This window comes from Geospiza fortis, unplaced genomic scaffold (assembly GCF_000277835.1).
Source record: "Geospiza fortis unplaced genomic scaffold, GeoFor_1.0 scaffold157, whole genome shotgun sequence".
Taxonomy (NCBI): Eukaryota; Metazoa; Chordata; class Aves; order Passeriformes; family Thraupidae; genus Geospiza; species Geospiza fortis.
The window spans coordinates 1205057-1227462 of NW_005054314.1; the positions used below are offsets into that span (position 1 = coordinate 1205057).

The following is a 22406-nucleotide window of genomic DNA, read 5'->3' on the forward strand; positions in this document are numbered from 1 at the left end:
GCAGGACTGCAGGGTGTCATTGGCAGGTTAGGGGAGTGCCTGGCTTCCTTTTCAACAGCAGGAACCACAGATGCTTCCTGAGAGATTGGTCCAACTTTACCTGCCCATGAGAAGACACACATCACTCATCAGAAATCCTGAGAGTTAAAAAATCAATTTCTGCCAATAATATTTTCTTCTCTCAAAATAAACTATTTTACAGCCCAAAAAGCTTGTGACTCACCAATAAGGCAAAGGAATTATGAATTGGCTATTGCTGGCACTCGCTGGTCCAGCTACAGCAATGGTGAGGACCAGCTCTTGCAACAGGAAAATTGATACTAAACAGTGAGCAATGAGCCCATTAAAAAATCATCTCCTCAGTCCAAACAGCAAGTGTCTAAACCCAGATAAATGAAAGACATTTTTCAAAAATCTTCAAGCATGTGAAGACTATAGCCCCAGTTATTTGTCTAACTCAGATTCTTGCCTAATTAATCTCTTAATTTTTTAAACTCTTGATTTCTATAGAACTTCACAGCAAGGAGTTCCACAGGCTAATTATGCCCTGTAAGAGCAAGAAAATCTAGGAATAAGACTTCTGAGTATGCAGGAAAACAGAAACAAAATAGCTGCAGGATAAGAATTACCCCAGGCTTGCTGTGGAGTTAAAAGTTTATGTTTTCCAATACTGAGAAGACTTCTTAAAGATTTCTTTTAGTCTTCACTGCCAACACAAGTATTGCTCCAGCAACATTATTAAATACCAGGTAGGAATCAAACTGCTGCTTTATGTACTCCCACTTGTAAGCCATGGTGGTAGGATTTTGATGGTACTAGGTGTTCCTCTTGATGCAGCCTAACAGATGCCTGTCATACTCACAAAGGATGAAGGAACACAGATAATGCTTCTTTGATGGCTTTGAGTTCCTATCTAGAAAATCCTGCTCCATTCACCTTGTCTGAAATTTTTCAACATTAATGTCTAAGCCATGTTAAGTAAAAGAAGCTTCATCTTGCTTGCACTGAAATCAATGGAAAATATCCATCAGCTCCATTAGTCACACTCCATGAGCAGAGCTAAAGTAGTTCCCATTTTCACTCAGGAGGTCTCTGGTTTTTAAAAGTTCTGGCTGGTTGGTAGTTTTTGCAGGAGGTAAACTATACTTAATACTGGAAGTCCATTAAAGAGGCTACAGCTCTACATACACAAGAAATTTTCAGAAGTATCTAAGATGAGGTAGGAATTCAAGTGTTACTGGAATTTTGATTTTGAAAATAATCTCCCCATTTTGGGAGAGAACCTTCTTCGTAACAAACACAACAATCCAAATAAATAGCTCCTCTGGATATTAACTCTACATCCTTTCCACCACCAGCACTTTCAAAGTCATGGCTGGGCTAATGGGAAACAAATCAGAGAATTTGTAATTCTGCTGTAAGCAGCACAAAGACTGCAAGTTCTAGTAAACAAGTAGCAGAGAAATTTGTGAAGTTCTGAATTTTGACCAAAGGCTGCTAGGCTTCCAAGGTTAGGATGATGCAATATACAGAAATCCAGTCAGCCTTTTAAAGGAAGACCTCATCTGAGAGAAAATCAGCCTGTTTATGTTCCCTCACTTTGCACCTAAAACCATAAGAGAAGCAGAATCCTTTTTAGAAGGTGTGGTATTTTAATCACACATACACACACACAAAATTAGCTGGAACCAACATCAGAGCTTCTGTGTTGGTGCAAACACCCTGAGCCAGTCACCCACTGTGGCAAGGGTTCTAATTTTGTAGAGCCTGCAGATTCAGACATGGTTAACAGCTCTAGCAATAACTACTGCAGGTAGTAGCACAGAGGTGCTGCCAAATATCTCTAGTACAACAACTCTGGGTGCTGCTGGGTTACACAGGGAAGGAAAGGGGCCAGGTGCATGGGCTCTTTCCAGACAGCACCTCTCACTGTGTCAGCTGCAGGAATCTGCAATGGAAAAGCCACAGGTCTGGCACAGGGGTGCATTTCTTACCTACTTAGGCAGTATCTGCAATCAGTAGCTCTCAGCTAGCACAATATGCTTTTAGAGCTGAAGGACTGGCTTCTCTGTGTCCAGCTGGACAGTGCTGCTGAGGCTTGGCACCGCCCTGGGTAAGCAGGGAGGGAGAAGCTGCAGCCCAGCAGAAGCCTTGGAAGAGGTAATGTGAGTCACCAAGTGAGTCACACTCTTCCCCTGCATCTTTAATGTAGAGAAATAGAGCTAAGTGCTCAGGAGAGGGGCCCTCCAGCCTCTGTGTTCACCTGAGGGTGAAACTGACCCTACATAAATTATCCTTGATACATGTTTATCAAATTATTCTTGATACATGTTTATCTATCCAGCACATCCGGCCATGGAAACTGCACAGTCTCCATATGCAAGCCACGCTCTTCTGTACCTCACTGCTCTTATTGTTAGAAAGTATTTCCTAACATCTAAGCTAAACATCCTCTGGTGCATTTTAAGTTCATGCTGGCCATGAAAACCAGTCTTGTCCTCTGCAGAAAATTTAGTTGTCTTTTCTAGACTAAACAACCCCACTCCTATCAGCATTTCCTGGCTGACTGGAGATCTAGAGACCTGACCTTTTTTGCTGCTCTCTTCTGGACATTCTCCAACTTCAACTTCTATTCTTTAGTACTGATCTTGGCCAGTAATAAATCACCAGACTGTTTATATGCCATTTCATGAACTGGCAGTGGAGATAAGAGTTCCTCACTTGCTCTCTCTGCTGAGCAAACAAGCCATTATATTGACTTATACAAAAACATGGTCTGAATAGGCCTTATATAAAGTGTGCTGATTATAAAAATGGTGTCTCTCTTCCCCCATCCCTGCCACCCACACCACTCACTGGTGCAAACTGTAGCCCTACATAAAGAAAAAGAATACCTGCTGCTGCAGACACACCAGTCTTTGTTTGTGTTTTCTTGTCCTGAGAGCTGGAAGGCATCCTCTTCAGAGTGTTCTCACCAGCACTGATCCCTGGCTGCAGAGTGAGCAGAGAAGAAAAGAATGCAACTGACTGCCAGCCATGGGCACTCATAAAGCTCACCCTGGCAACCCTCAAACCTGCCTGTGGAAATGCAGCAAAGGCCAGGCAAGGATGGCTGGGAACATCCTGGAGGAGGGAGGGAGAAGGCAGTGAGGAAGTTAATGCAACTCAAAGCAGCTACATAAACATGCTCTGGGCAATACGAAAGCTCTGAAATGTTCAGGTTTGAGCAGTGCAAAGGAAGATATAGGAAAAGAACATACAGGAAAATCCAGCTGTGAAATGAATCCCTGTGACAGTGCAGTCCCAGGCATTTGCTCACTTGCATCACTTTTCTGTCTCAGGGTTTTAGAGGCCAGGCCTGCAAAGGTCTCTTTGGGTAGTGCTCACAACACACCTCCCATGAAGACCATACTGAACAGTTTGCAGAAGTACCCGGGTGACCTGGGGCAGGATTCACACCCATGCAGCATTACTTGGTACTCTACCTCCCCTTGATCCACTTTGGTCAAAGCTTTGTCTTCATCTTTACGTTCTTTGGCAAGAGGATGGTCCTGGAAACCCTTTTGTTTCAGCTTTGCCATGGAGACCCAAGCTGGTTCAGAGGAAGCATTTTCCAAATATGGAGAGACTTTTTCTACAAAAGAAGCATTTTTGAAGTAAAGAAGGGATTTAGGCCAAGTCAGTCTAAAGCTAGTGCTTCACATTTTATATCCTTCAGCATCTGTAACACCCTTTGAACATGGTGGAGATAAAATTACCTTCCCTGATGATTTTGTCCTTGGCAATAACTGGTTTTTCTGTTTATTCTCCAGTGTTTGACTCAGCTGTGCTTCTGTCTAAGTCAATGGCAGATGTCCCACTGAGATCACTGTGAACTGGATTTTGCCTTTGAAACAAAATCCTTCCATTGCAGATTAAATGACTACTACAGTAATGATTTTTTCACGTAGACAGTAAAATACAGGCTTCCTTGTCACTTTTTAAATATTTCAAATTAAATAGTTGTTTTTAAAAAATAATCTCACCTAATGCAACTCCTAGTTAAGGTTTGAGCAGCTGCAGTCTGAACTTTTAACTAAAACTACAGCAAGTTTTAAAAATCTGTGTTGAAACTCCAACTATATGTACAAATACCTCATACCAGAAATGTTTCAGAGGCATTTCAGCTATTATTCTGTTGTTCTTCTTGCTGGAACACACCCTTCATTAAGATAAGCCAAGAATTCTCTTGACTGGCCAAATCATCAAGCCAATTAAATTATAGTGGTGATGAACTCAAGGCTGAATTTGGTTCTTAGCCAAGAGGATTTTTAAATTTATTTTTTTGTGCTGCTCTGCCAAGGCTCTTTACATGATCACTGTTTTCTACAATGTTTGGATACAAATACAGCATAAATACCTGAAGGTTTACAACCATTTTGCTTCTTTGCCACTTCTTCTGATCTTGCCTTGGCAGGATTTTTGTCTTCTAGGAGATCTGGTTTTTTAACAACTGATTTTTTGTTGACAGGAAGGCTTGGAGGAGGCTTCCCTGTGCCCATCAATTTCTGATCCTCCTTGACTGAAGCAGAAGAAGCAGCTGGAGCAGCTGGAGGGAGCAGCTTTGGAGGCTCCACACGGCTTTTGTTCTGGTATTTTAGTAAAGATGATGTTCTTCTTAGTCTGACCCCAAATGGGCTCTCAAAGTTTTGTGTTTCATGGTCAGCCCACTCCATAAAAGAATTCAATTGCAGATCTCTGTCCTTACAATCTCGATCAAATCTCTCTGAGTTGGTTTTTGCTGGTTCCTGCAGAACTGCATCAAAACGTGAGGGCTCTTTTGTCATTCCTTCAAAGAACTCCGGTCTTATAGGGGATGTTGGAGAACTTCTAGAATAGGAATCTTCCTTTGAATTTGAGCCCCCTGAGAGAGATCTTTGCCATGCTGGTGCAATGGTAAATCTGACTGGTTTAGCAGAAGCAGTCTTCAGGGGAGTTTTTACATTTTCATCTGATGATTGACTGCCTTCTGCTGCTTTTCTGTGAGAAGCTGCAGTGCTTACCTGGTACTCCTTACTGTCAGCATCAGAAGATATATTACCCTTCAAGCCAGCCAAACTTGAAGAGGCAAGACATCCAATGGAAAGTTTTTCAGAAATGCATGATGTGTTGGCCTGTTGACTGCCTTGGTTACCCTTTGAAACAGGAACTATTTCTGCTTTTAAACATGCTTCCAATTTGCTGCAAGGTACCTCACAACCTGCTTCTGAGACAGATGCAGCAGGGTCTATTTTTTTTTCTACACTGTCCTTGGATAACTGCAATTCCATAATTTCACAAGTTTCTTTGTCATTTTTTGCTACTGAACTCTTTTCAGACCTCAAATCAGCCACTGTCTTGATGTCAGAACAAGACTCTGTGTCAGTTACTGCAGCTTGCGGGGTCCCCAGTGCAGCATCTGAGACAGCATGGCTGGAATGATTCCCAGCAGTACCAAAGCAGAGTTCTTCTTTGCCACTAAACAGTGGATCCCCCTTTTCCTGGGCTTTAATGTTTGGATCCACAGAATTTACTGAGGAACTCTGTGCAACATCTGGCAACATATCCATGCCAGATGTTTCCACACCACTGCTAAACAAGTCAGCTGTGGGTATGTCTGGAGACACAGCAGCTTCTCCTTCAAGTTGTTGCAGTTGTGGAAGGGCAGGCAGTTCAGCACTGGTACTTTGAGGATGTGTTTTTGATTCGTTAGCAGACCCATCTGCAGAGCACATCACTCCTGCACTCTGGTGTCCTTGCAGCTTCGCTGGAGAAGGCTCAGGCCTCAGGAGGAGTGTGGCTCCTTTGTAGGGATGGCCCACACCAGGAAGGCTCCCATCCTCCTGCAGCAAAGCACAGGGGTCTTCTACCACAGGTGTGGGATCACAGGAGTCAGGGGCAGCATCAGTGGGGGATTTTACACCTGGTGTCTCCTTAAAACCATCTCCCTTTGCACAGGGTCCCACCTGGGCTGGTAATCCTGTATTAAACAGAGGAAAAGAATGTGCACTTAAAGGTGACAGTTCAGACACCATCTGTATGCATTCCAGATAGTGCAGTCCTTTAACAGGAATGCTCCATGTCTGGGCACTGCTGACTGATCAATGAGCTTGTTCAGAGCCTGTTTAGAAATGGGCTGTCCAAGTGAGGGATTAATAAAGTTTCATTTGAACATATCTAATCCAGGGAGTGACTGAAAGGTGCTGTCTGTTTCAGGTGCACACATTAGTTGCTGTTTAGCTGTTTCCTGTGCATACCCTTAGCTGTAAGACTACTAGCCAGGTTTCTATAGACATTTCTGCATGTGTGTGCCTAGATAAGCCATCTACAATGACTGGGAGAATTCATTCTGGGTGAGTGGCAAAGGAAGATCCAGTAAACAGAAGCCAATCAAAGTCACCTGACACACACAACATAAGATGCTGTGATTAAGGTTTTTCTGAGGGTCAAGGAACTCAGTTTCACACATTGAGGTCCAGCCAGCTGTGCAGGACAGGTGCTTCTGAACATGATGCTTTCAGCTCATGTTTTTTTAAGTGCTGCCCTCAAAGTTCACAACTTCAGCATCACTTTGTTGAGTGGACTTGACTTTTTCCATCACAACAATTCAGCAGCCAAGATTGGTTTTATGTTCTAGAACCAAAAGATGCTTCGTTTGGAAGGACTAACAATTCAAACAGGTCCTGTCAGTGTTATGCAGAAGAGTTCAAGCACCCAAAGCAGCAATACCAGTGTCTTCATTACCTTCCCCATCACTTTTATGTTTGTCACTCTCAAGTAATTCTGTTGAATTTCCCTTCCTTTCTGGAGTTGCAGGAAGACAAGTTTCATTTTCCAGCTGTTCTACCTAAGGGAGTGAAGATGCTTTAATTAAAGAATCATGCACAAAAATTGCAGTTTATACACATGCATTTCTATGAATACTCAAATCATAGAAACAAAACCTCCCTCCTGTAATTTACCAACACTGTGGGTAATGTTCTTTTCCAGTTAAGAACTAGATTTGTAAAAATAGACTTAGGCCTCTATAAAAGTGACATTTAGCTTTTCAAACACCAGAAGTGTTTTTACAAATTAAGCTTAACCCACAATTTTTGGCTAAATAACGAAAATCAAAAATGGTGGTTTTTTTCAGTTTCTATAATATTTAAATTTTCAGGGTCTTTTTTGGTTAGTTGGTTGGTTGGTTGGTTGGTTGGTTGGTTGGTGCAAAAGAGGTGTTTTCCCTTCTTCCAATGGAAGAAGTAAAGGAACGTGGATAGGAAAGAAAAAAGAAATTAAAATATTTAAAATAATAATTAAAAACTCACACTTATTTCCTTCTGCCCAGTGATTCTTTTGCAGAAAACACTCACCTGGAGGGGCAGCTGGTGCCTGTTGGTGAAGCCCCTCTGTCTGCGAGGGTTGATGGCAATCCTGTGCCTGGCTGCTGAGGTGTCCAGGCAGCCCAGGGGACTGGCAGGGATGGTGAAATCCACAGGAAGGAAGCTGCTGCCTCCTGACATGGGGGTCCCCTGGGGGCCAGAGGATAAAGGACTGATGGGCCTGGAGGAAGCTCCAGAAGGTATCTGTAAAACAGAAATGCAATGCTGTTGCCACATTTCTCTTCACAGAGAAAAGCAAGGCACAATTCTTCCCAAGGGTTTCTGAGATTCACGTTCTCTGAACCCCAAAGAAAGAAAAGACAATTCTTATCACTTGCTGTGCCTGTGTTTGTGCCAAAGCAGAATGCAACATGGAGATTGTGTAAACAAAGTGAGGGTGTTTTGTTTCCTTGGCCTGTCAGGGCCAGGTGTGTGTGTGTGTGTGTTGGGACTGTCACTGACAGCCACGAGATTCTGGGCAGTGTGAGCAGTTGTGTGCAGGGTTGAGTGCTTGGCAGATTCAGTTTTAGATGTATAGAATTATATAGTATAATAAAGTAATTAATTAGCCTTCTGACATCTTTGGAGTCCTCCTCATCCTTCTCTCCCTTTCATCAGAGTCACCTTTGATTTGCAATACAATGCTCTATATATTTTGCTTTACTTCCCCACATCTCTGGAACATTTCCCTTGTTAGGTCATTCCATTTCAGAAGCTTGAAATGGCTCTAGTTTCGGGCACAAATCCTCATTTTAAAATGCATGCCTTAAGTCATCCGTGCAGGGAGATTGCTGGGTTCTGTGTGTTCAGCTGAACACACAAGGAGAGCCCAGAAGGAGAAATCGCTGTCTCTGCCAGGGAGAGCCTCGGCCTGTCCCCGGCAAATCCCTTTGCAGTCTATGCACACGCCAGCAGGAGCCACTGCTGCCGTTCGTACAGCTGCCTCTTCATCCCAGTAACGGGACCCACCGCACAAATACATTATTTAAAAGCCACAGAAATAGCACGGATGCCTGCTCCTCATTATCTCTAAGAAAGCTGCCATAGCCACTTTTCTCTTTCAATGTCAACTTTCAGGAAAATCAAATGCTTTTCAGAATATCAGAACCATCTTCCAGGCAGTGAATGCTGCTCTGGGGAACTGAACAGCAGTAAGCTTAGATTGTGCAATCAAAATAAAGGGTTTACAGAAATGTTTGTACAAAAGCCCCATAAACGTGAAGTTTGAGCGGTTTTGCTACTGTTTTGAAAGACCAAACTTTCTGGAACACTTGCAAAATTCCAAAGAAGCTTCATTCATAAAGCTGGGTGCCACTCAGCCGTTGCACTGTGCCTGGCATTTGCAGCTTAGTTTTGTTAAAGATTAGGATATAACACAGCTTCAAACACCTGTGATGATGGAGTTTTAAAGATCATGAAAACATCTTCACATCTCATCTACAAAAATTGTCAAGGTACATCAAAAAATATGACCTCTGCAAATTTTTCCAATATGGTCAAGGACTATGTTGTTCTGAGAGCAGAACCTGCTGCTTCTCATGGTCATTTATCATCCAAAGAAAATTGCAAATTAAAACCCACCCTTTCCTGTGGATACCTACCATCAGGAAAGGCTGGTTCTGCAATCATTTCCCATGATAAGAGAGATGGAGGGCATTGCTCACAAGCCACTGCTGATGGGAAGGTGTGATTGTCTGGTATGTGGGCCCTGGGACATGGGAGCAGAATATTGAAGTGCTTTACCTGGTCCAAAGTTTTGTGTAACTTTATAGATTCATATGTCAGAGAGCTGCCTCTGTGCTCTTCACACAACCCACTTACCAATAGATTTCTGCCTGTCTTTATTTCTTATTGAAAGCCCTGAAAGGTACATTTAAAATATAATTTCCCTCACTCTGGACTCTTAAAGAATTGTTTCCTAGGATGCACTGTACCCAGAATAAATTTTAAAACATAAAATTACTGTACTGGCTCCATACAGACTCCACATATGCCATCTCAGGGAAGTTTATGAGCAGGAAAAGGAGCAATTTACCTGTTCATCTTCACTGTCTGTCCCTCCTAAACTCAAAGAGCTATGACGCTGAACAGGGTTGGAGGACTGTGGGATAAAAGGAGGAAGAGGGTAAGTCAGGGGAAATATCACACTGAATTATCTTGAGCTGGATATCCAGTGCTAATTGTGAGAAAACACAAGAGGAAAAACAAAGGAAAGGCCACTGGGTCCCTGCCTTACACAGTGGGTTTAATTTCTCCGTTGGCACCAAACATAAAGCAGGGGAGATTTCCTGCACTGAGATACCCCAGGAAGGCTGACCACAGGAGGCAGTACATTTTATAAAGTTATTTTGGGTTATTGTTTTAAAATCATCAGATTTACAAATTCTCACAAGTTCACTGAAGTCTGAAATCACATATTTGCTAATGATAAAAGTCAGAATCCTGGTCTACATAAAAGCATGGAAAATTGCACCCAGAAAAGGTATTTGTGGAGTCAATTTCTAGGTATAGCTCAGAGTGAAAAGTCCACAATCCATCTAGGTGATTTCTTCTGGTCCTAACTGATCTGTACCATCATGTATAAACAAACAAAATGGTCTTCCCCTTCTCTAGGCAGATTTTCTCTTTTCTGTATGGATGGTCAATTGTACCTTGTTTGGCGAATCTGTCAGAACTTCATGAAGGGTTGAAATTTCAGGAGGGCTTCTAGGTAAACCATCATCTTCAGAAACAGCACCTGCATCTTCCAGTTTTTTCCCAGTTATAACAAGAGGAGGTGATCCAAGTTTGACATTCTGCTGCAACTGTAACTGTGGTTGAAATACAGAATATAAACTTTCAATGGTACAATTTAAAGATGTTCTGGACATTGCAACCCAGATGCTCCTATTAGATATGCAGAATCTTTTAGCTAACAGAAAAACCTGAAGTAACAGACCATTTATAGAAAAGAGCCATTAATAAAATTTTATCCAGCTACATTCATCAAGGACCCATCATTAAAACTGGTGTTGGTATAAAATTAAAAGTAAAATCAGTTTCATTCAGAAATTTAACAAAAGGAGACAGGAATTTCACCATTCCAGAAAATTTACTACAGTTTAACCCCATTTAAATTAAAAACTTTCAAAATTCCAGATTTAATTCTTTAGTCACATAAATTTAGGTATTTAGCCACACAAAGTATTGCCAGTCAGCATTCCCAGTCCCAGGTTTATGTAGTCGCCTTTCCCTCACAAAGCCCTTCCAAATCTGAGAGCTTGTTACAACCCTCTCCCACACAAGTAGCTGAGTCACAATTTTTATACAATACCAAATTAATTTCATTTCTGGTCCACCCTAATGCATGGCTTGTTAATTTCCCCCACCATCACATCCTGATCATGTCTGCAGCACGAATGGCAACAGCAGCCAGGAACAACTTTGTTTGTAAAGGAGAGTGGGGATTCTTTTCCAGGATTCACAAAAGAATGCTCTGGCTGGCCCTGACCCTAGAAAAATACAACAAAGTCTGCAAACTCAGGAGCAGCCAGATGTTCCCTCAAACTAAAAATGTTCAGATCTCAGGAAACACCATTACTAAAATTCTTGGCTTAAGTCTGTCAGCTGTGACAAAGCTGGAATAGAAACAAGGTCTGAACGCAAACTTTGTCCTTCAACTGAAAACATCTCAATAGAATATTCCCAAGATAAACATGCAGACTTAATTTTTCTGTTTCTTTGCTTATTAAACCACATTGGGTAATTTTAAGCCTAGTTTTGTGTTTTCCTGCAATCTATGCAGTCATTTACACCTCTGTAAAATAGACCTAAGAAGCTGGAATTCTTATTCAGCAAGATTAATTTATAATTCCTATAGATCTAGCCGCCACACAGGGTAGCACAATGTCCAGAACACCAGTCCCCCAGTTCAAACAGCTTCCTTTTGCAATTTATAGGCAATATATTGCAATACTGTGATATATGGGCAACACAAGGCATAAAATATAAGTGTGCACTTAATGGGAAGGAAAAGACAGAAAGCCAATTTTGCTTTGGTCTCTTTTCACAACTTCCTGTCTTAGCTTTATTAAATTTATTACATGCAGACAGCAAAGTGGTGTGGGGGAAACTGAATTTGCATTCTACTGGTAGAAGTGAATTTACATTGCTAAGAAAGTAACTGCTTTTATTAGTGCTTGGCTTTTATTCTGACAAGAGTCAAGCTCACAGAAAAAGCCTGTCTGTCAGAGCTACAAAAATAGTGCTGGCAGTATTGCATTACTGTGCAGCATGATGGATGGGGAGAGGGCACAGTGGACTGCAAACAGCATGGAAAGAGCTTTCCCCCCCTAACAGTGTTCTGTAATATATAAATATGTTTTCTTCTGCTACTCCTTTGGTTATACAAAAAATAACTTTGCCTGTTTTGCAGCCTTAGAGAGGAACAAGTCCCTCTGTGCATCTTCTATTACTTAACATGTGACTCAATTGTCTTTTGCAACATGAAGCTCACACTGAGCAAAGGAGGAATTTCAATGACCTTTGGCTCCTTTATCAACCATTTGTATTCAGTCTCTGGAAAAACCTTAAACTTTTATCTGAGTGTTCCAAGCTGGGCAGTTAGTGAAATGCAATTAATATAATCAACAGTTCATAAGGGAGCTGTCAAGGAGGGTTGAGTATTGCCTTGGAAGAAGGAAATGACCCAGCAGAATACAGTATCTTTTGCTGGCAGAGATCAAGAGAAAAAATACATAAATAAAGCTGTCAGAGCATCCTGACATATCCATCATCCCACACACTTACACAGCCACTGGCACTACCATGAATAGTGAAAACATCTGAGCCAGAACTGCCAAAAAGAGTAGCACAAATAATATTTAAAGAAAAACGGTGTAAGGGACACACTACAGTATAAATAAATGGCCTTAACCCAAAAGCAGTAGCTGTGAAGTAAAGAACATAAATCCCATTGGAAGAGGACACACTTAATAAAGAAATTTTCCAAGAGTTCATGAACTGGATTCACATCACACACTATGAGACCTGGGCAAGGCTGAAAGCACCAGGACTGCTCAAAAATTCAGCTTCCAAGAGGCAGAGTAGATCCAAAAGTAGCAAATTTGGCTTTAGACACTTCAGTCAGCAAAATCCTAAGGCACACAGCAAAAGGAATCAAGCAACAGACTTTCCTGGGAGACAGCTGACAAAAAGCAGCACTACTGATGAGGGGATGATGTCCTCACCTGCAAAGTTCTCACTCTTCCAGGTCTGTTTTCCTGAGACAAGACATCACCTGTCACATTTCCTGGTGCAGACTCCAAAATGAAGACACTGTCATGGGACAAGGCTTTGTTCCCCATGCTACCCTTGGGCCTGGAATGGAAGGAAGATGAGTGGTCATGCACTGGGTACATCCCCGCACCACCAGGGCAGAGGGATGAAAAAGAGGCCAGAGTGGGATGCATCATGCTTCACTTCAGATTTGTGCATGTTTAGGACAGTCACTGTTTGCTTCTTTTATACTCAGAAGGGAGGAGGAACAGATTTGATGAAATGCAGATGTCCCTTTGCAATGCACCAGCATTGAACACACAGCTCAGTCTGCTGACTAGAGAGGGAGTCCAGTGTGATTAGGTCCCATGTGAGGAGTGAGGTGGATGCAAACCACCCTAAGAAAGGTCTACAGAGCAGAAAGGACAGCAGGACCCCCCTGTCCTCCTTTGGTGGCAGTGTGGCTAACACGAGACATTCAGGATACAGCTTTTGCAGCCTGGTGTGTGTCATACCTGCCAAAGATGGTGGATTGGTTTTCTCCCTTCTTGTAAATGTGGGCAGAAAATTTAACTTAGATATATTAACAAACTTGACTCGAATCCTCTCATGTCCAGCAATAAAACCAGTTGCATTCACCCATATCCTAAATATGATCAGATCCCAAGTGTATTAAAAAATGTAAATGGGACAATGTCAATGGCTACAGTTACAGACCCATCAAAGGCCAGGTTAAAGTGTAGGGTAAGACATTCCTGCTCTGTTTCTGTGCTCATTGGGTGCCCAGCCCAGTGAAGCAATGATGAGTTCCCACAGCAGCTGTTAACTGAGTTGTAATTAACTGAGATTGATTGGGCTTGGGCTATTAAGTTATGCAGAGCAAATTTTGCACTTAAGTGGCACAACAAGGAAGGCTCCAAATCATTTATTAACCAAGTTCCACCAGCATAGGCAGGTACTGTTTGTACATTACTTTGTCCAAAAGACAACAAGGATAGCCTCTACCAGGATTTCATCCCAGTCTTGAACTGGAAAGCATCATAGAATATTTTCTCATTGTTGGCCATGAGACTATTAACAAATGCAAATTACAAGGATTCCTTGGCTCAGATCTGCACAGGCAATGCTTTGCCTCTGAAAGTTTGACTCTGGGGAACAGAGGATGATTAGGAACACAACTCTGACATGAGAAACTCAGCATGTCAAAGCTCTTCTGCAAGGCAGTCAAATAGAAGAAATCTCTGCTGTTTGCCTAACCATAGATTCTCTCTTTATTTAGAAGTTGAGAAAGACTGTGAATATTCACTAAGTAAATGCACAACATTAAAAAACCCCAAACAAATTACTCTTTTTCCTCCTGCATCCCCCTTCTTCACATCTCCAGAGACACCTCTCCTGGCTGCTGGACTAACCCTTCTGCCTCCCCAAAGGTGTAGTCAGTCAGTCTGCAGTTATACACAGCCTCACAGCAGGGCAAAATAAATTTGCTCTAAGTTTATGTTGTGTTGAAGGCAATCAGAGCTGTTTCTCTCACAGCACAGGTCAGAGTTTGTGCTTCCTCCCATTACACATCATGGTTAATGTCTGTGTAAGTCTACAGGACAGCAGCTCTACACACAAGCAAGGCACTTGCCTTATTTCATCATTAATGAAGCCATCCCATCCTCTTGTGTCTAATTTTATAGTCCTTTTCAGCATGAGAGGTACTCCATATGGGCAAGACATAATTTTACTGCATTAAGAAAACCAGTCATACAGCTTTTATTTACTGCAATGTATGTTCGCTATTAGCTGGCATATTTTATTTATTGCAAGGAATGCATGTGCATTAGGATCTATTTGCCTTTCCATCTGGGGAATTCTTTACCCATAAGGGCTGAGGTCTCCTTGTTCTTGAGACTGCCAGTACAAGATCTCTGTCTTTTTCTCTCTCTCTCTGCATATGTATCAGATGTGTAGGCAAGAGAATTACTGTATTTTCTTCTGGCAGTCACCAGCATTAAAAAAAAAAAGCATAGGATTAAATATAGAATTAACTGCAGCTTTAGTACAGATCAGTCTCTTATGTGCAAATCTACATTCCTCTGTAATTCCAGGCTGTATATGTATATGTTTGTGTTTGTGTATATGTATATGTATATTTCTGCTGAAGCTAAAGATGCGCTAACTAAAGCCCAGATGTTTCAGCCATTGCCTGTCCACACTGATTTCCCTATGCAAATGCTCAATTCATTCCTGTGTATCAGCATTCAAGCTTCCCACCAAACCAGAGGAAAGGATGGGACTCTCTGGGCAGCAGTTGTGTAGTTTGATGGTCTAAAGATTACTAGTGAAGCAGTGTTGGCAGTGCAGGCTGACAGCTTGTATCACACTGACTGAGAAAAGGACATGGTTTTGTACTAGCACCATTCAGGGAGCTGAGAGATGCTACCAAGGACTGGCAAACATCACTTACATGCACAGCCCTGCACAAAACCAGGGCCCTTCAGTTGTTATCTGTGCCTAAAGAGCTAGGTAAGAAAGTTAAAGAAGCAATCGCACACTGATAATATACCAGAAATACTTTTCCCTTTGCTGCAGCCACGACAGAGGGCATCACTGATGCTGAAAAACACCCACACAGCTTCACAGTCTTCTCTGTGCTAGCAGTACTCAGTCACCATGCTCTTCTTGTAAAGGTGCTGCTGATCAAACCCTCCCAGACAGATTTCAAACACTAAAAACAATCAAAGCAATCTGTGCTATCTGCACTCTCGGGCTAAGAGGTTGGATCACCCTGCCCCGCTGCCCTCCCCCTCCTTTCCAGGCTGACTCCTCGAGCTCTAGCAAAGAAAGAGGAAATTCCTGGAATTCCTTCATCAGCATTATGGTTTGTTTTGCACAAATTTGGACAGAGGCTGCTCCTAAGGGGCCAACTCATGCTTTCATCCTACTGCTGTGAGAGGTCCACTTTTATTTATTTTCCTTCCCTGGCAGCTTACCCAGCCTCCCCCGGTGAATGAAGTGCAGCAGTGTTGAGCACAGCGATGCTGACATCGCTGCTGGACTGGCAAGGTTTTAAATTACTCTCTCCCCTGGGAGGTGGAGGCTCTTTCCTTTTCTTCTTGGCAAAGAAGTTCTTGAAAGTCTGAAATTTGGATTTTTTCTTTCCTGCAACACGAGAAAAAAAAGAAAATTTATGAAAGTTGGTGGTATTGCTTAACTTGGGTAATGTTATCTCTTAAATCCTGGAGGAAGCCTCAAAGCCAGAGCAGCCCATTCATTTTCAGTCAGCTCCTTCGTAAATAATTCAGTGCTGCAGTCCAGTGAAAGGTGAAGCTGCAATTCTTACATTTGGTTCCTACAGAGCAACACTGGCATTAATCTGACAATAGTGGTGCCTACCTAGGTTCCAGTCTATGCAAAAATATACTTTATATAGAGAATGTATCTATCTACAACTGAACAGCGATCATGCCTGGTGTATTTTCAATAAAAATTGCAGTCAATGTCTTTAAGTATTAATCTTAATTTGGTTTAGTTCTGCTTACTCTTATTCAGTACTCTAAGGACACAGCACCTGAAGGACATTCAACATTGGCAAAAAGATTGAAACTGGAAAAAGAATTTATAAACTCCAAAAACAAAATATCTGTTTCCACATTAAGCAGCTGTCCCAAAATAAAATCAACAACTCCTCCAGGGACAAAGAAGCAAACTTAAATTAAGACATTGTCTTGCAGGACATGAGAGCCCCAAACAGAGCAGCCCTAAGAACACAATTGGAAAGCTGTTAATTTGGTTTCAGATTTTTCCAAATGAAAATACAAAAAAAAAAACCAAAAAAAACCCCACCATGAAACATCACTGATCTTTTATTATTAAGATCCAAGATAATTCAACATTCTTATGTATATTTTCTTTCAGCACACAAGTCCTGCATTTTGTCCCTGACCCTTACACTGAGGGGTCACTTTGAGTGCTTTGGGCCAAGCTGTTGTACTGAGACCCCTGTGATTGACTTACTCAGAGCAACAACATCATTGCATATCTGAGCCAGCTTCATTGTTCAAATAATACTTTACAGCAGTTGGCATAACACATGCCCACAGCTGGAGGATTCCTTCATAAGCAGGGCATTATTTCAAGACAATTATTTTCTCTCCCAGCAATGATTTAGTTGGTGATGCTCTGTCTCAACGTGTGCCCTGTACGTGCAGGGATCTCTGCCAATGGGCCTTATCTGGGCTGAAAGTGCCACCACACAGCTGCAGCAGACAGTGGCCACTTTGAGAAACAAACAATGATACTGAGATCTACTCCCCCTGTCTCCTCCCTGCTCCTCAGCCCAGTGCCAGCACCACGTGTCAGGACACACGAGGACATTGCCACAGTGTCCCCATGCCTGGTGACACAGCCACCCCTGTGCAGAGCCACTAGAGACCTGCAGCTGCTGTGCAAGTGACCTGGGCTGCTCCAGAGACCAAAATATCTTTCAAACCATGGAAAGTGAGCTCTCACTGCAGTCCCACAATAACAATGGGATGTGGCTGCTCTTGGGGAGGGTTTATCAGTGGAAGGCCTTGTTATCTTCCACTGCTGCTTATCAGGCAATAAATGAATGAGACAGCCACAGAAAGAAAACACACAAGTTGTAGTGCTGTGGCCCAGAGCTGATCCCAAGGGTTTGGGGTTTGTTAGGACTCCCAGAGGGCTCAATGAGCTTCATGCTGCAGCTGGAGCAAGAACTGGCAGGAGAGGACAGGTCACACAGCAGGACACAGAGCCTCTCCAGTAAAACAAGCATTGTGAGTGTGCCTCAGAGCCTTTGGAAACACATCCTGACCATTCCTGTCTTTCCTATCCACAACTAGACAATGTGTGTGGTATTCTTCCAGGAAACTTGTTAAAGCTGACCTGGTTTATCTTACATATGCAAAACAAAAGTTTACCGAGTTTAATGAAAGCAGTTCCCCAAAATTATCAATTCTGCAATGTCTGCTGATGTAGTCAATGACACAAAGAAGGGAATGGCAAACTTTGAGGCAGGCAAAGAGCTCTGCAACTCAAAAGCTCAAAAGCTCTCATCTAAATGAGCAACCAGGACACGTACACTGGTCATGTACACTGGTGAACTGTCAGCTGTAGAGACAGAAAGCAAGCTGGATTCTAGTGCAGGCATTATTGATGAGCTTAATTAGATGTGGGCATTTCCAGAGAACCAGAAGAGTGTTAAAAAAAACCAAACCAAACCAAACCAAACCAAAAAACCCACCACACAACAGCAAGTGATCCTAAGGATGTTTGAGAGAAACGGACATAAGTCTTGCCACAAAAGCAAACATTGCCAAGGTATTACTCCAAATACTTGTCTAATCAGAAGTGGTGCTAACTGTAGAATGGAGGCTGCAGAAAAGATTTCCAAACACTGCCAGTGAGCAATCCCCAGCTGGCATGGGACAACACTTGTACCATTGTGCAACAGAGAGGATCTGATGCAGACACATCAGGCACTTCTGTGCCTCCTCTAGACTCTAATTTATTACTGGTGTGTGGGGTACATCCCCTCCAGCAATAACTCCTCTTCAACCATGCTCTGCTCAGCTGCAAACATTCAGCTGCCTCAGATGAATGAGAAAACAGCAAGTTTCCCTGAAGTTCCAGAGACTGGCACTTGCCATATTATAACGTAAAAAAAGATCAAATCACTGCTGGGCACTTAGTGCTGGGTGAAAACTGTGGGACTGTTCTGTGAGAGAGCACTCAGCAAAAAAGACATGGCTCAGAAATGCAATGCTCTTGTTTGCTCCCTGCTGGGAACAGCTGTGCTCTGGTTTTGCACACCACTAAAAGGATGCCACCTTTAAGCTCAAGGTGCCTACACCTCAGTGCACTGTGAAGCAGCCCAACATAACACTAAATTGGTAGAATGCTCAATGATACTTGAACTAATAAAATACAAGAGGACATTAATACTTAAAATGGAAAAAAAAAATCATTGCATAACAAAAATCCAAGTTCAAACAACCATGCCTATTCCTCTTTCATCCACTGGTGATTTTTGGAATCTTATGGTTGCCAATCTTCAGTTTTATGGCATTAAAAATAAAATACTAAATTTCTAGGTTACTGCCCTAAAAAGGAAAAGCCTTGCCAAAAAATTAGTTGCTTATGCTATGTTTTAGCCAACTATAACAGAAAAGAAGCAGGAATAAGCATTTTCCTTTCTCTGTAAAGTTTGTGAATTCTGTATTTTTTACTGTATGTGTATTGCCTATATCATTGTGTCTCCTGTGCACAGAGAAAATTAACTCAGGAGTTTCTGCTCTTTGAATAGTCTTTCCTTATAATAAGATAGAAAATAAAAGGTTGCTTCTTCCAGTGCAAAAATTGAAACTGCAAAAAGCATAGGGAACATCTGATTCGGGAGGTCAATGGTCATATTTAAATTAAACCATTCATTTGGGGATCTCCTATGGTCTCTGACTTCCTAGGGTGCAGTCAGGAAGTATTTTCCATCTTTTATTTCCCCCACATCCAAGGACTAGATAGTTTCAACAATAAAAACACCTGGAAAAAATCCCAACCCATAGATAAGATTCTCAGAAAGTGTCATGATTCTAGCTTCATGCAAATACCAGATATTGGCAGACAGGCAACAAAATCATGGAATTCAGTACCACCAACATTGGGTGCTGGCAGGTTTTGGTTCCTGCCCCAGAGAAGGAGCAGCCTGCGCTGGGAGCCTTGCACTACAGACAGCAAGGCAAACCTCAATAAATCAGTGTAACTGACTGGACTGTGAAGGTGGGGATTTCACCCTCCCAGAGCCTTTCCATCATGAGCTAATGGAGAGGGAGAGGTGAGGCAATCCTTCATTACCTTTGGAAGTAAACAGAAGATCTAAAATGGCTTTGTCCAGGTCCAGCCAAGTGTCTCCTGAACTCCTTAGCAACAGCACAGCAGCCTTTAACTATTTAAAGTGTTCATTTAGGGTCAGAAATACCCCTGGTGGATTTAGAGCCAACACTTCAGATCATGAGCCATGTCCTGCTTTTCCTGTCACCCAGGTCAGAATTTGATTCTCTTTTCTGAATCTTTTGGTGAACCTGAATACAAAATTTTCATGCATGGGCTCCACACAAGCTTACCAGATTGCTGGGATAGCACCAGACTGTGTGACAAACTAGATTATAAATCTAAGAAACCAGAGAGTGCTGAGCATCTATCATTACACTTTCTTCACCTCTATCCATCTGCCAAGCAGAGTGCTACTAACAGTCTCTTTGCCATTTGCTTATCTCTTCTAACAATATTTTGATAGTGGCAAATATATTTCTAAAGGATAAAGCAAGATGACCTTTAAAACACAAACATTTAAGATGATTGCAAAACATTAGCCAAAGAAAAGAGAGAAAAATCAAATGGTGTGACAGCCACTTCTCCAGAGATGCTTCAGACACGATGCTATTCCTCATATTCGAACTGGCAAAGGGGATATCCTTTAATGTAAACAAGTCTGGAATAAGTAAGATATTTTGCTTTCTTGCCTATTATTCCATCCCCTCACCCTGTTTGCATCAGACCATGCCACAGATTAAATAAGTAACAAATGGCTGCCTGTGGCCAGAGGCAGAGAAAGAGAGAGGCTGCTGGGGGTCTGATACAGCTCCCACAGAGAGAGGATTTTTAACAGGCTCAGCTCCCACCTCTGCAGGATCCATCAATGCAGGCACAACAATCAGCCCTTCAAGCTCTAACATCCTGCTTTTAAAATCCAGGCCAGAACCAAAAGGAATATCCTCCAACAGGATATGTCACTCCAGTATTGCACATTAAATAATCTTTTCCATAATACTGACAGCTGACAGAGACACACAGAATTTTCTTTACACTACAAAAGAAGCCCCCAGAAAACAACACTGCAAAACAGATCACTGCAGACCTGACTAATTGAAGAAAACAAATCTTCCAAGTCAGCTGTCCATTCAGAGAACAGCTGCTTACCTGTGCACTCTTCCACTGTGTCTCCAGGTAACTGAGTGACCTCTGTGGGCCTCGTGGCCATTATATAGTCACTGAAACAGAGATGAAAGCATCAGTTCAATTTTTGTCCATCTCCCCAGCAGAATATGGTCCCACCCAGCATGAAAAAAGAACACAGCTGAATCTTTTCTAAAACTACATGCCCGAATGGCTATCACAACCATGCCTTGCACATTTTGTGCACTTTGGCCACAGAACTTTTCATTTTTTCAGTGACACTTACTTCTCCAGCCACAACTAACAATCCAGTCTAATCATTGCCAGCACCTCTGTCTTGCTAAGAGACCAGAATCAGAGCTTGCTTTCAGGAAAGATGGCATTACACTTGCTCAGCAAACACTGTAATGCTTCCCAGTCTTAGAATAATGAACCTTTGCTAGGGAGTGACAGCTCCACACCACTGTAAAAAACAGAAGTGCTCAGCTGCCCAGGGTTCATGAATCACACTGTCCTCACAGCAGGCACCAGTCTGGTCTGTCATCATTATTAACACCAGTTAAGCATCAGCACTGAAACATCATTCCAGGCTATGCTACATTTGTGGAAACCAATAGATCAAATTTATTTTGGATGCAATGCAATCAGCTTTTAACCACAAGCTCTGAAACCTTATCGCCAGCAGGGCTATTGATCAACCAAATTAGCTGATGGCATCATCTTCCTCCCTGATGAAAACAGAAGTCCAGCCTAGTTTTAACATCATTCAGTGGTAACTGGCTCCACTTTGTATTTTCCAAAGGGATGTCTGTCACAGACAAAGGAATGAAGCAGCACACCACAGGAGTTACAAATGTCAGGCAACAATGGAAATGTGACAGTTTAGCAGGGCAGCTCACGAACACTGTCCTTTGCTATGGAAGGGACCTCAGTGATACTTTTATATAAGTAGAGGATCCCATATGCTGTCAGGACTCAAAGAATCTTTACAACCAAATCCTGCTCTCTTTTCTGCATAGATCACATCTAACAATTTGCCACATTTAAGTGGTGTAACAGTACAGCCAAGTCAAGCATCTCAACAGCAAACAAGACTGTGATTCTGTACTAATTTGGCCAATCACTAAACTCTTCCAATTATTCTGTATCACCCACATACTCTAAAATCTGTCGTGCCCAAAAGCACTGGGACCTTTCTATGAGCCCACATCCCCAGACAGCCTTAAAAGATGGGGTGCACAGACTCAGAGGCAGAGCTGTGTGTCAGAGAAAAGAAAGGAGCAGCTCATGCAGGTAAATCAGGTGGGCTCGTGTGACAAAAGAGGCCATGGAGTAAAGCATTCCCTGCACTGCCCACACAGACACGGGAAATGTAAAGCTGCTGAGCTCTGGGGAGGAATTGGGGAGGTACAAAAGAGGAGCAAAGTGCAGTCAAACAGATCCCCTGGGAGCCCTGGGCACAGGAGAGCATCAGCACAATCTGGTTCCAAGTAATCTCACTTCAACTTGTTAAAAACCAATGAAAAAGTCATTGCAACAACCAGGACTGATTACACCTTTCCTAACTGAGATGCACTGAAGTTGGTCTTGAAACAATTGTCTGACAATATTGACAAGCAATAAAAAATACAATTTCTAAATTTCCTTCAGGATGATCATAACCATTCATCCTTTTTCCCCCTTGTATCATCAATTATCTATGAAAATGTTTGCATTTCCTGCATACTTTCTTTAAAGCAGTCATCTGTAGACTTTCTTACAGACTCTTTCTTTATATTAAAAAGAAGTTTGGTTCCAATTTTTCTT

General features: G+C 42.2%; 1 protein-coding gene across 2 annotated transcripts in view; it reads right to left on the reverse strand.

The window, feature by feature from the left end:
• KIAA1210 (KIAA1210 ortholog) overlaps positions 1-22406 on the reverse strand; it is a 38348-nt gene that overhangs the window by 1897 nt on the left and 14045 nt on the right. For both annotated transcript variants that reach the window (XM_014306539.2, XM_031056089.1), the window contains exons 2-12: positions 20625-20695; positions 15620-15788; positions 12611-12740; positions 10034-10192; positions 9418-9483; positions 7374-7586; positions 6763-6865; positions 4400-5998; positions 3486-3634; positions 2895-2991; positions 4-100 (exon numbers count right to left, since the gene is read on the reverse strand). In XM_014306539.2, the coding sequence (XP_014162014.2) occupies positions 4-100; positions 2895-2991; positions 3486-3634; positions 4400-5998; positions 6763-6865; positions 7374-7586; positions 9418-9483; positions 10034-10192; positions 12611-12740; positions 15620-15788; positions 20625-20695 (2853 nt within the window). The remainder of the gene's footprint in view (positions 1-3; positions 101-2894; positions 2992-3485; positions 3635-4399; positions 5999-6762; positions 6866-7373; positions 7587-9417; positions 9484-10033; positions 10193-12610; positions 12741-15619; positions 15789-20624; positions 20696-22406) is intronic.